Raw genomic sequence first — 12,270 nt, 5'->3', positions numbered from 1 at the left:
CTGGAGGTGAATGCAGGCAGAGCCTGGTGGAGGGAAGAATCAGACTGTTCTCTTAGTCTGACTTCTGGGCCATGGGGTGTCTGGTTCCTTGGAGATCTGGTCTTCAGTATCTATTTTTGGAGGGGAGCTGGGTTAAGGGTTTCCTTGACCCTGAACAGCTACCTGTCCTGCAGGTGTGGATCCATGGGGTAACCCCAACGCATCTGCCCTCCACCCCAGCCAGCTCATGGGCCACCTGGCCCAGCCCAGCCCCAGCACCTGGAGCCAGTGAAAAGAGCCCTGGCTGGAGTCCAAACATGTGGGGCCTGGTGAGGCTCCTGCTGGCCTGGCTGGGTGGCTGGGGCTGCATGGGGCGTCTCGCAGCCCCAGTCCGGGCCTGGGCAGGGTCCCGGGGGCACCCAGGGCCTTCATTGCTGCGGACCCGAAGGAGCTGGGTCTGGAACCAGTTCTTTGTCATTGAGGAATATGCTGGTCCGGAGCCCGTCCTCATTGGCAAGGTAAGGATTAACCTCTCCCATGTCTACTCTGACTCAAGGCCCTTAGCACCTGCCCTGCAACTTCATCACTTCTTCAATGACCTTGGTCCCTCAGGACTCCCCACACCCCACCTAAACCTAAACTCTTTAACCCTCTGTCCCTGCACTTGGAGCCCTCTGCCATCTTTCCCTGACCCCTACAGCTGCACTCAGATGTTGACCGGGGCGAGGGCCGCACCAAGTACCTGTTGACTGGGGAGGGGGCAGGCACCGTATTTGTGATCGACGAAGCCACAGGCAACATCCATGTCACCAAGAGCCTGGATCGGGAGGAGAAGGCACAATATGTACTACTGGCCCAAGCTGTGGATCGAGCCTCCAACCGGCCCCTGGAGCCCCCATCAGAGTTCATCATCAAAGTGCAAGACATCAATGACAATCCACCCATCTTCCCCCTTGGGCCTTACCACGCCACAGTGCCCGAGATGTCCAACGTCGGTAAGCAACCCAGCTCTGGACGCCCCAGTCCCCCGACCTGGAGCTCCCTCACCTCTCCTTTCCCCATTGCTGTGCCCCAGAACCCTACTCCTTCAGTTTAGCCTCCCTCATATCTGGGTCCCCTTACCTGCTGTTCTTCCCTATCTGGCCCTGCTGCTGCTGAGTGGGGTGCCGGGATCCCCCACAGGGACTTCAGTGATCCAGGTGACTGCTCATGATGCTGATGACCCCAGCTATGGGAACAGCGCTAAGCTGGTGTACACCGTGCTGGATGGACTGCCTTTCTTCTCTGTGGACCCCCAGACTGGTGAGGATGGAGCTCAGGAGCCTGGTGGGGCAGCCATGGGAGCAGACACCCCCTGACCCAGCGTCTCTCCCTAGGAGTGGTGCGTACAGCCATCCCCAACATGGACCGGGAGACACAGGAGGAGTTCTTGGTGGTGATCCAGGCCAAGGACATGGGTGGCCACATGGGGGGGCTGTCGGGCAGCACTACAGTGACTGTCACCCTCAGCGATGTCAATGACAACCCTCCCAAGTTTCCTCAGAGTAAGGGGCCAGTGCTGTTGCCTGAGCTATCCTTTGACCACCCCACCCCTACAGCCTCTGGAGAAACCTTCCCTCCTCACCTCCTCCCCAGCCAGTCCCTGGGAGAAGGAAGTGCTGGGGTTAGGGAGGAGGTTTGGGGACCTCTCTAAGAATATGTCTCCCCTCCATCCACCCCAAGGCCTGTACCAGTTCTCTGTGGTGGAGACAGCTGGGCCTGGCACCCTGGTGGGTCGGCTCCGGGCCCATGACCCAGACCTAGGGGACAACGCCCTCATGGCATACAGCATCCTGGACGGGGAGGGGTCCGAGGCCTTCAGCATCAGCACAGACTCCCAGGGTCGAGATGGGCTCCTCACTGTCCGCAAGGTTAGCCTCCTGCCTGCTAACACCTGAACATTCACATATGCCTGCCTCCTGTCCCACCCACTGGACACATTTCTCAGAACCCTTATGCTGGAGCTAAGAGATCAAGGTCATCTCCTCTTTCAGATGAGGCCCTGGGGCCTAGAAAAGGGAAGTAACTGGCTCAAGGTCATGTGACAAGTCTATGATGGAGCTGGGGGCAGGCCTAGAGTTACCAACTAAGTAATCTGCTACCCATCCTGGCCACTGAAGTCACTGCCCCTTCAGTGCCACCTCTCCTCACATGAGGACTGAGCACTGGATGCGTGTGGGGCCTGTCCTTGTTTTCACATGCCTCACTCACCCTCTGTCTTCCCTCACCATAGCCCCTAGATTTCGAGACCTGTCGTTCCTACTCCTTCCGTGTAGAGGCCACCAACACGCTCATTGACCCAGCCTACCTGCGGCGAGGGCCCTTCAAGGATGTGGCCTCGGTGCGTGTGGCTGTGCAGGATGCCCCAGAGCCACCTGCCTTCACCCAGGCTGCCTACCACCTGGCAGTGCTAGAGAACAAGGCTCCTGGGACCCTCGTGGGCCAGATCTCAGCTGCTGACCTGGATTCCCCAGCCAGCATAATCAGGTGAGCTGGGGTGTGGGCTGGGGAGGAGTAGGGCCTCTGGGAAATGGAGGACAGACTATTCTCAGACACAGGTGTGCTCCCTTTACCTTACCACAAATCACATTCACCTCCTAGCAGAGGTCCCCTGTGGGCCAAGGGAGGGCAGGAGGGCCTGGCTAACCTACTCCCCAACTCTCCACCAGTCTCTCTGGGTAGATAATAGTGGCACCTCCCGGTGGTAGCGCAAGCAGATGTAATCTCATTTGATAAGTGGATCTCTATTGATCACTCCCTAAATGTTTCACATTTTACCCACTTGATAACATTTAATTCTCACAACAACCCTACAGCCCAATGAAGTAGGTGTTATCACCACCAGTTGTTTTAGAGGCCAGCCATGAATGGTTAAGTAACTTGCCCAAGGTCACGCAGTTAGTATGGGATTCAAATCCAGAGTTGTCTGCCTTAAGAACAGCCACTCTTTCCACCTCCAGGGCCAGCATACCTGTCACAACTCTGTGAGGGAGGTGTTGGTTGTCATTCCCATTTTGCAGTTGGGTAAACAGAGATTAAACAATTTGCCCAAGGTCACACAGCCAGAGCTGAAACAGGTCCCTGCGTCCCCAGAACAGAGCCCAGAAGTCTGAAAGACAGGTAGTGTTTATCCCCTTTCCATCTCTTTCTGTATCTCTTTCCCTACCCCCATGAAATCCAGTCCCCCTGAGTCTTAGGACAGGTGTCTAATGGTGGTGACCTCCCAGGTATATTTGCCTTTTAAGGGGATTCCAACCTCCACGTGGCTGTGAGTGCATGTGGCAGGCTCTGCCCAGCTGAACCTGAGGCCTAGCCAGTGGACAGAGAGAGGGAGGGAGGGAGTGGCAGCAACAGATCAGTCCCCAGCGCACTTCTTCTTCCCCAGATATTCCATCCTCCCCCACTCGGACCCAGAGCATTGCTTCTCTATCGAGCCCGAAGATGGCACCATCCGCACATCAGTGCCCCTGGACCGTGAGGCTCGTGTCTGGCACAACCTCACAGTGCTGGCCACAGAGCTTGGTGAGGAGTCCTGGGCCCACGAAGAGGCAGCAGCCTCTAGGCAGAGGGGCTGTCGCTGACTTGGGTGGAAGGGCGCTACCACCATCACACCCTCACCAGTGTACAGCCATGGCTCCCTGGCCTCGGTCCTCACCACCAGGCAGCCCTCCTGGCCTCCTAGGCTGGGCTGGGCTGGGCCAGGCACAGTGGGTCTGCCCGAGCATTCTCCTGACCCTAAATGCACGCCCTTACCTGACTTGCCCCAACCCAGGAATAAATCAGATCTCAAATAGCTCCAACCTGTGGGCTGGCAGACCCTGTCCTGCCTACTCTCTGCTTCAGGATGGAGCTGGGGGCCAGAAAAGGGCTGGGCACTTCCTCTGGGGGGGAGTGCACCAGCAACCCCGCCCAGAAAAGCCCTTTGGGGAACCCCCAAGGTAGGCTCCTCCTACCCATCAGTCACCAGCAGCCTCTGGGCAGCCCTGGCCTGTGTAGACAGGGTGATCTCCTTCCCTTCTGTGAATAGCGCCTTATTGCCCCTGCTTACACCCCAGGGGCTCCTACACCCTGCTGTCTTCATACTGTATATGAAAGTTGTCATTGTATATGTAGACATCTGTACATGTCAGTAAAGAGCTATATGAATGTGTGCATGTGGGTATGTACTCAGGTATGTGTGTAGTTCCATGTGTGTAAAAATATATATATATATATATATACACATGCACACATATATATATCTGTGAGTATATGTCTATAACTGGATATATATGTGTTTACAAGCAAGTGTTTGTATAGAATTAATTTACATTATTTGTGCATGTGTGTGATTGGGTGTGTATAGTAGTATGTACATGTAGCTGTTCGTATATATTGTTTGGTGTATGCAGTGTTCATGGACAGATAATAATAATTTACTACTTATTGTATATCAGGCAGTATTTTAAGTACCAAAAATGGATTAATTAACTTAATCATCGCCACAACTTTATGAGAGAGGTATGATTATTTCCCCACTTTATTTTATTTATGTATTTATTTATTTATTTATTGGTGGCTAGCTGGTATGGGGACCCAAAAAGTTGACCTTGGTGTTAGCACCCCACTCTAACCAACTGAGCTAACCAGCTAGCCCTATTTCCCCATTTTAAAATGAGGAAACCCGGGCAAAGAGAAGTTAAGTAACTTCCCAAGGTCACACAGATTAAATGGTGGAGCTGTTATCTTCTCCACCACACTGCTTCTCGTATGCATCTTATTGTACATGTCTAGGATTACGTTTCTGTATATGCAACTGTGCGCTACCTGATGGTGCGTGTGTGTCTGTAGTTGTATGGATGTCTGTGTGGATGGCCCTGTGTGTACGTGTGTGCATATAGTATGTTTGTGGCTGTGTATGTTTGTGTGGTTCTTTGTGTGTGTGTTTCCCCTCTCTGTCTTCTCACCCCCCTGCCAAATCCTGCTCCTACCCCTACTCCAATATCAACTAGCAGCCTTGGAAGGAGTGGACCCCTTCCCCATCCTGTCTCTGGGGTACCCCAAACCCTTTAGCCAGTCAGTCCACTCAGCCTCCCCTGCCCAGGCTACAACTTCAGCCCCTTTCACCAGGGCCAGCCAGCTCACCCTCTGCATGAGGGGAAGACTAAAGGAATTGAGAGACTCAGCCTGGGACTTGTGACAGGGATACACACTTTGCATTCTCTCTTACATGGCACTGGCAGTGAGAAGCACTGTAGGGTAATGGTAGGGAACCCCCTGATGAACGGATAGTTGAAGAAGGGCCTGTGTCTGGCTGTGGTGCCCAGGCTGGCCTGGACTCTGTACCCTGTAGATCATGTAGCTCCTCCCTCCCCAAGGTCAACTCTAAGTGATACTCATTGCTGCACTACAGCCTCCCAGACATCTGATGGGGTGTGTGTGTGTTCATTCCACTGGGGCTGTGCATGACCTCTGTGCATGAAAATGTATTCTCTATATTTGGGGTTGGGGGGCGGGGTGACACTGCATTCCCTGTGCATATCAAGCATCTCCTTCATGTATGTTGCATTTGCTTTAAATGCTGAGTGCACATCAAATATATGTTATGAATGTGTTTGTATATTTCATGACTGTTGTCTGCATGCAATCTGTATGCTCCCTCTATCTACCTTTCATATATGCCCTGAACATAGGTTATTGTGTATGTGTACCATGGGTACTGCATTCCTATTGAACGTGTATTCTGTATTACACATATTGGGTACTACATGAATATCGTATGCATTTAGTGTTCTTCCATTCTTTTCACAATATTACTTGATACTTGTATATTTCATGCATATTTCATATATTGCATGTGCAGGTGATGTGCTGCATGTGGCATCCATGCCCATGCACCATGTATGTTGTGTGTGCATGTGTGGTATGTATGTGTTGGTGTTCTGGCTTCAGACAGCTCCGCACAGGCCTCCCGCGTGCAAGTGGCCATCCAGACCCTAGATGAGAATGACAATGCTCCCCAGTTGGCTGAGCCCTACGACACCTTTGTGTGTGATTCTGCAGCCCCTGGCCAGGTGAGCAGCTGAGGCAGAGGAGTTGGGACTTCAAGGCCTCCAGCAGCCCCCTCCATACAAGGCCTCTCTTCTCCCAGCTGATTCAGGTCATCCGAGCCCTGGACAGAGACGAAGTTGGCAACAGTAGCCGTGTCTCACTTCAAGGTCCTCTGGGCCCTGATGCCAACTTTACTGTGCAGGACAACCAAGGTGGGTGGCCTCCTATAGCTGTGCCTATGCCTACCTTCCTCCTCCTCTCCTCCACCACCCCAGCCCAGCCTGCCTGACCCCTTCCCCACCTGTCTGTGCCTTCTAACAAAGGGAAAGTAGGTGTGGATTTAGACTCACTTGTTTGCTCTTTGCAAACCTTCCCCAGGGGAAGCTGGCTCTGTGGGCTGGTCCGACCCTACCAGGAAGGTGTCACAAAAGGTGTCCCAACACCTTCCCTCTCCCACAGATGGCTCTGCCAGCCTGCTGCTGCCTTCCCGTCCTGCTCTGCCCCGCCAGGCCCCCTACCTGGTTCCCATAGAACTGTGGGATTGGGGGCAGCCAGCACTGAGCAGCACTGCCACAGTGACTGTCAGCGTGTGCCGCTGCCGGCCTGATGGCTCTGTGGCCTCCTGCCGGCCCGAGGCTCAGCTCTCACCGACTGGGCTCAGCACTGGTGCCGTGCTCGCCATCGTCACCTGTGTGGGCACCCTTCTTGGTGAGTCAGGTCACAAAGGAACACAGATGTGGGATCCTAGCCTTCAGGGGTGTGGAGAGGAACCTGGAAGTAGTTGTAGGGAAATCCACCCTGGGGCTTGAAGGACCTCTCATGCCTGGATTTTCCCACCACCCCATAAGGTACATACATCGAAGAGGAAAGCTCTAGCCTCATATCCCTGACCCGCCGATCCGTAATGACAGTAACAAGCCATAAAAATTATTTATTGAGCCCCTACTCTGTGCCAGGTACTTGTGGCATTTCATTTTATCCTTTCAACAAACCTAGGAGGTAAATATGTTTTCCCTATTTTTCACACAAGTAAAAGAAGGGTCAAAGATTTACAGAAATTGAGCAACTTCCCATGGTCACACAGTGAGTAAGGAGTGAAGTCAGGATTCAAAGCAAGGTTTTCCAGACGTCAAACCTAGGGCTTGCAAACCCAGGCCACCCTGCCTCTGTCACCTGCCCCGCTGCCCTGCCGGCTCAGCGGCCTGTGTGCGGGTCTCTCGAGCAGCCCTGGTGGTGCTCTTCGTGGCCCTGCGGCGGCAGAAGCAGGAAGCACTGATGGTACTGGAGGAGGAGGACGTCCGCGAGAATATCATCACCTATGACGACGAGGGCGGCGGCGAGGAGGACACGGAGGCCTTCGACATCACTGCCCTGCAGAACCCAGATGGGGCGGCCCCGCCGGCTCCCGGCCCACCCGCGCGCCGCGACGTGCTGCCCCGGGCCCGGGCCCCGCGCCAGCCCAGGCCCCCGGGACCCGCTGACGTGGCCCAGCTGCTGGCACTGCGGCTCCGCGAGGCGGACGAGGACCCCAGCGTGCCCCCGTACGACTCCGTGCAGGTGTACGGCTACGAGGGCCGGGGCTCCTCCTGCGGCTCTCTCAGCTCCCTGGGCTCCGGCAGCGAGGCCGGCGGCGCCCCCGGCCCCGCGGAGCCGCTGGACGACTGGGGTCCGCTCTTCCGCACCCTGGCTGAGCTGTACGGGGCCAAGGAACCCCCGGCTCCCTGAACGCCGTGGCGGGGCAGCCCGCACAGGCCCTCTGAGTGAGCCCCACGGGGTCCAGGCAGGCGGCAGCAGCCCAGGGGCCCAGGCCTCCTCCCCTCCCTGCGCCCCTCCTCCTTCCCTCCCCAAGGCACCCTTGCTCTTACCTCCCTCTCGCCCCAGTGGGTCTGTATGTCTCTCTCCAGGGATCTCGGTCTCTGTCTGTGACGCTCTTCCTCTGTCTGGGTCTGGGTTATGTGGCTCTGACCCTGAACCTCTGTTCTCTCACTGTGATTCCTCTTTCTCCGTGGCTGTTTTTGTCTCTGCGATTCTAAATCTTTCTCACACTCTGTCTGTCTCTCTCTCTCCCTTGCCCACACACATGCTCTGTGTCTATCTCCTGCCCACATCTCCCCTCCTTCTCTCTGGGTCCCTGTGACTGGCTTTTTGTTTTTTCTGTTGTCCATCCCCAAAGCAAGAGAAACTTCCAGCCACTGCTGCCCACCCTCCTGCAGGGGACGCTCTGTCCCAGGTCAGTGCCCCTATACTGTGCCCAGGAAGGGGATGGACCGGAGCCCCTCCCCCACTCACCACCTTTAATGGGCTCTCCTGTCCTTACAGACCTGCTCGCATGGTTCCATCCATCACTCTTGGCCTCATCCTGGCTCCACTGGCCTCCAGCAGAGGAAGGGAGCCAGCCCACCTCCCAGGGCAGGAGCTCCAGCCCCCCACGTGGTCACCTCCCTGGAGCTCTGCCCAGCTGTCAGCTTGCCCTGGGCGTCCCAACTCTGGGCATTGTCTTGTGTGCTTCCCAGGCCCCAGGGAGATGGGGAGGAGAAAGGGGGAGGTAGCTGGGGAAGGGGAAAGGGAGGACGGGAGGGGCCTCCATCTCTAATTTCATAATAAACAAACACTTTATTTTGTAAAGCTGCAGCCGTGCTGTTTCTGCATTCACGTTTCCATACAGAGCTTCATTGTGCTGAAGGACAGGAAGAGAGGCCTAAGCCTGTCCCCTCCCAGCTTACTCTCCTTTCTCCCTGGGGGGAAATCCGAGTCCCTCTAGATAGAGGGTTTAGGTTCATTCCATTTGGTTAGTAAGGAGATGATGACTCTGGGCCCCCACTCCCACCCCCAACTCTCTGGATTCCCTGATGGTCTCAAACTGTCCAAAGAAATTAAGATATGAGATTGGCCAGAGGGGAGGGTGGACAGGAGGAATAGTGGGTGAGAGCTACTGAGAAGAGAGGAGGAGAGAGAAAAGACTAAGGAGAGGGGATTGCAGTCTAGGGGAAAAAGATGTGGGTGGTAGGCAGCAGAGGGGGGCCAGCCAGCCTTTCCTGGGGCCTGAAGTGCCAGCCGGGGAAAGGGTGGGCCAGGGTGAGATGCACAGTCACACTGGGCCTGGGCCTGCTGCTCCCACCTTTCATTCTACCCCAGTCCACGGTCACTCTTTGTGGAGCACAAAGGAGAAGGACCAGGGAGGCGAGGTTGTTGAGGGGCAGAAATGAAATCAGCAGGGGTGGGAGCTGAGAGGGAACTGCCAGCATCTCCTGATGTCCACTCCCCCAGGCAGAGAAGGGATCCACCTAGGAACTAGCCTTGTAACTCTAGGCAGGGCTTCTAGAGACACACACGAGTAGATGGGATGAGACAGGTCCTTACGCCCCTCCCTTCTAAGTGTGGGGTGCTGACAATTGGGAAAGCTGCTTCAATGGGTACAGGGTTTCTCACACACCTGCCACACCTACCTGTATAGGGCAACCAGGTGGTGGGAGAACAAGGACCCTCGCTCCAGTGTTGGAGATATTTACTCTGCTGAAGGCTGGAACCCTGGACCCCTGACAGCCCAAGGGCCTGTGTGAGAGCATCACCCCAAAGCCTCAGCAGGTTGTGCGGCAGCATCCCAAGCAGGGAATCAGAGAGGACAAGGTCTTCCACTTTGGGGCAGGAAGGGCAAGATCTCCTTTGGTCTAACCCTGTTATCTGCATCAAACCTTCAGGAATTACTGGAGAAATGGAGGAAATGACTCATGGGCCACTGCTAGGTAATGAGGGGTGCACTGGGAGGTTGGCCTTTGCCTGCTCAATCCTCCCTGACACCCTCCTGAGCTCCTCCCCCAATTCATTGAAAACTTAGAGGAAGAAAACAGAGCACAAGGAAACAGGCTTGTCAGCAAGATACATGGGCTTATCTCTGGCCTCAAATACCTCATCATCTGGAAGGACACAACCTGTCAAAAGGAGTGAAGACAGGCAGGACCACGGAAGGAAAAGAGAGGGGAAAGAAGGGAGAGGAAATGGAAGGATTCGCAAGCAGAGGGGCCTCCCCCTCTGGTTCTGCCCTCTCTGTCTGGGTTCAAGCCTCCTCCTCCAGTCTGGGAAGGGGAGGGGCACAGAGAATCTCAGGGGAGTGAGCTGCATGGAGTTCATAGCAGCATTTGGCTGAGCATTTGGTGGCAATCCCAGGCTCAGGCCACCTCTCCCTCTCTTTTCTCACTCCCTCATGGCCTCAGGATAGGGTTGGGAGGATGAGGAAGTAGTGAACTGGTGGGGTGAGCCCCCACCTCCTCTTTACTCTGGAGCCTTTTTCCCAAGAGAAGTGACAAGGCCTGGCATTCTTCCCATTAAGAGGCTGATCTCCTTATTCACATGTTGCTCTTTCTTTTCCAGTCTGGTTCCTGTCTCTGCACACAGGAACTGCACACGCATCACCCACACTCATATGCACACACCCATCCTGTATCTTCCCTATACCGGAACACAAGACCCACACACATCTGTGGACATGAATATGCTCCCTGCTGTGCCTGTGTCATTCAAACACTTGAACCCTGTGCAAAAGCCGCCCTTCATGTGATCCTCCAGGACCAGGCTATCCCAGGGGTTCCTGGCCTCTAGTTACAGTTCCCAGAGTCCCACACCTCTCTTCTGAGGCTGGGAAGTGGGCAGGGTGTGAAGAAGTGTTGCTGTAGAGGCCACCTGGCTTGCAGGCTAGTCCTTCTGTGCCAGGCACCTTTCTGTGGTCCCCTTTCTCAGCACAGTTCCTCCCCACTCTGTCCCCTCTGCTTTCCTCTTTGGGACTCCCTGACCTTTCCTCCCTCCTCCCCAGTCATCCCCTCAGGGCTAGAGTCTGGAGGTCTCCTCCTGTCTGGCCAGCTCCTTCCTGGAAGAATTCTTAGCCTGAGGTGCAGGGTTAGGGCTCAAGGCCCAGGCTACAGGCTGTCAGGAAGGGTGTCCAGGAGGGAGGAAAAGTGGGACTGGAAGCTTTAGCAATGGGAGGAGAGAAAAGAAACTTCAGTGATCTTCCTTCATGCCCCATCTCCTAGGTCTACCTGCTTTCTTTCCCATTTGGTCTGGGGTGAAGGGGGCGGTGGCCCTCCTGGGGCTATTAGCCTGGATTTCCAAGTCATCCTGAGGGGGATAGGAGAGGCTAGAGAGGATGTGCTAGCAGGACAGTTCCCATCAGCACAGCCACCTCCCTCTGTCGTTCATTCTCCAGAGGGAGCACCAGGAAGGAGAGGCTGGAAAGAAGGCAAACAGAAGAAAGGAGGAGGGAAGTCTGGTAGTGACTGTGACAGGCCCAGAAGGCTAGAGAGCAAGGGGGTGGCTCCAGCCCAGGAAGCTTCCTTGAACACACCCCTCTCCAGGCTCTTGGACTCCTCAGGGTTCATTCACTCCTGACCACCAGGCAGGGCCTTGGCCCAACTATTCTCTCCTCCATATCACTCCCCAGAAGAAGAAGAGAGGAGAGGCAGGACAGATGGCAGGGAGGGAGCAGTGCTCTGGCACAGGCTCTGAAGGGGAAGGCCCAGATCTAAGCCTCATCTCTGGCACTTACTGCGACCTGGACCAGCTGACATAACCCTTTGAACCTGATTCCTCTTCTGTAAAGGGAGGATCATTTTTACCTCAAAAGGTTATCATGAGAACTGCATTCGGTACAGGAGTAATTGTTACAGTCATTATGGTCAGGGCAGAGAAGGAGAGTGGAGGAGACAAGCCCATCACCACCCAAGGCATCATGCCTATCTGGGCCACCATTCCCACCTCATTCTGAGAGGGCTGCTCCCCTCCTGGCTGCCCCACCCCACCAAGGTGAGAAAATGACCAGGAGAAAAAGACAGAGACCCTGAAGCTAAGCTAGATAGAGGACCAAAACAGGAGGGAAGAAGAGAGACTGAGGACAGGCTGGAAAAAGCAGAAAAGAGGATGCAAGAAAAGAGGGTCTACACCTACCACGGCCTCTGGCGTGCAGTAGGCATACAGCAAGTGTTTGCTAAAAGGTGGACTTGGTACCAAAAAGGAGGAGGCTGGACTGGGCGTCAATAGAAACATGTTGGACAGAGCTGTCAGTAGCTCAGGAGGCACAAAGGATGGCGATTTGGAACAAATGAAGCAGGCAACCCAGAAGGGGTGGAGCCAGTTGTGAGGCTGCTCCCAGTGGAGTCCCTCCCCTGCTGCCACATCCCCGCACTCATTCCCTGGGCCTACGTTCCCCCATGTCCTGCCGCTTCTCACAGTGTT

At 55.0% G+C, this 12,270-nt stretch overlaps 1 protein-coding gene across 1 annotated transcript; it reads left to right on the top strand.

The window, feature by feature from the left end:
• The first annotated feature begins 296 nt into the window (after nucleotides 1-296).
• CDH24 (cadherin 24) lies at nucleotides 297-7,773 on the top strand. The gene is made up of 11 exons (XM_063091681.1): nucleotides 297-497; nucleotides 680-974; nucleotides 1,162-1,281; nucleotides 1,356-1,523; nucleotides 1,702-1,889; nucleotides 2,252-2,505; nucleotides 3,404-3,540; nucleotides 5,950-6,071; nucleotides 6,149-6,260; nucleotides 6,508-6,756; nucleotides 7,274-7,773. The coding sequence occupies exons 1-11, from the start codon at nucleotides 297-299 to the stop codon at nucleotides 7,771-7,773; spliced, it is 2,346 nt and encodes a 781-aa protein (XP_062947751.1).
• Nucleotides 7,774-12,270: the final 4,497 nt, after the last annotated feature.

The sequence above is a fragment of the Cynocephalus volans genome, chromosome 3 (genome assembly GCF_027409185.1).
Source record: "Cynocephalus volans isolate mCynVol1 chromosome 3, mCynVol1.pri, whole genome shotgun sequence".
In the NCBI taxonomy this organism is placed as follows: Eukaryota; Metazoa; Chordata; class Mammalia; order Dermoptera; family Cynocephalidae; genus Cynocephalus; species Cynocephalus volans.
This window is presented reverse-complemented; position numbering and strand designations above follow the sequence as displayed.

What these genes read in the sequence shown, in the direction of transcription:
- CDH24 (XM_063091681.1), top strand. Translation starts at nt 297, where the DNA reads ATGTGGGGCCTGGTGAGGCTCCTGCTGGCCTGGCTGGGTGGCTGGGGC. An exon ending in CCCTCCCAAGTTTCCTCAGA is followed by an intron (nt 1,524 to 1,701) that starts GTAAGGGGCCAG and finishes ATCCACCCCAAG; the next exon opens with GCCTGTACCAGTTCTCTGTG. An exon ending in GGCTCCTCACTGTCCGCAAG is followed by an intron (nt 1,890 to 2,251) that starts GTTAGCCTCCTG and finishes CCCTCACCATAG; the next exon opens with CCCCTAGATTTCGAGACCTG.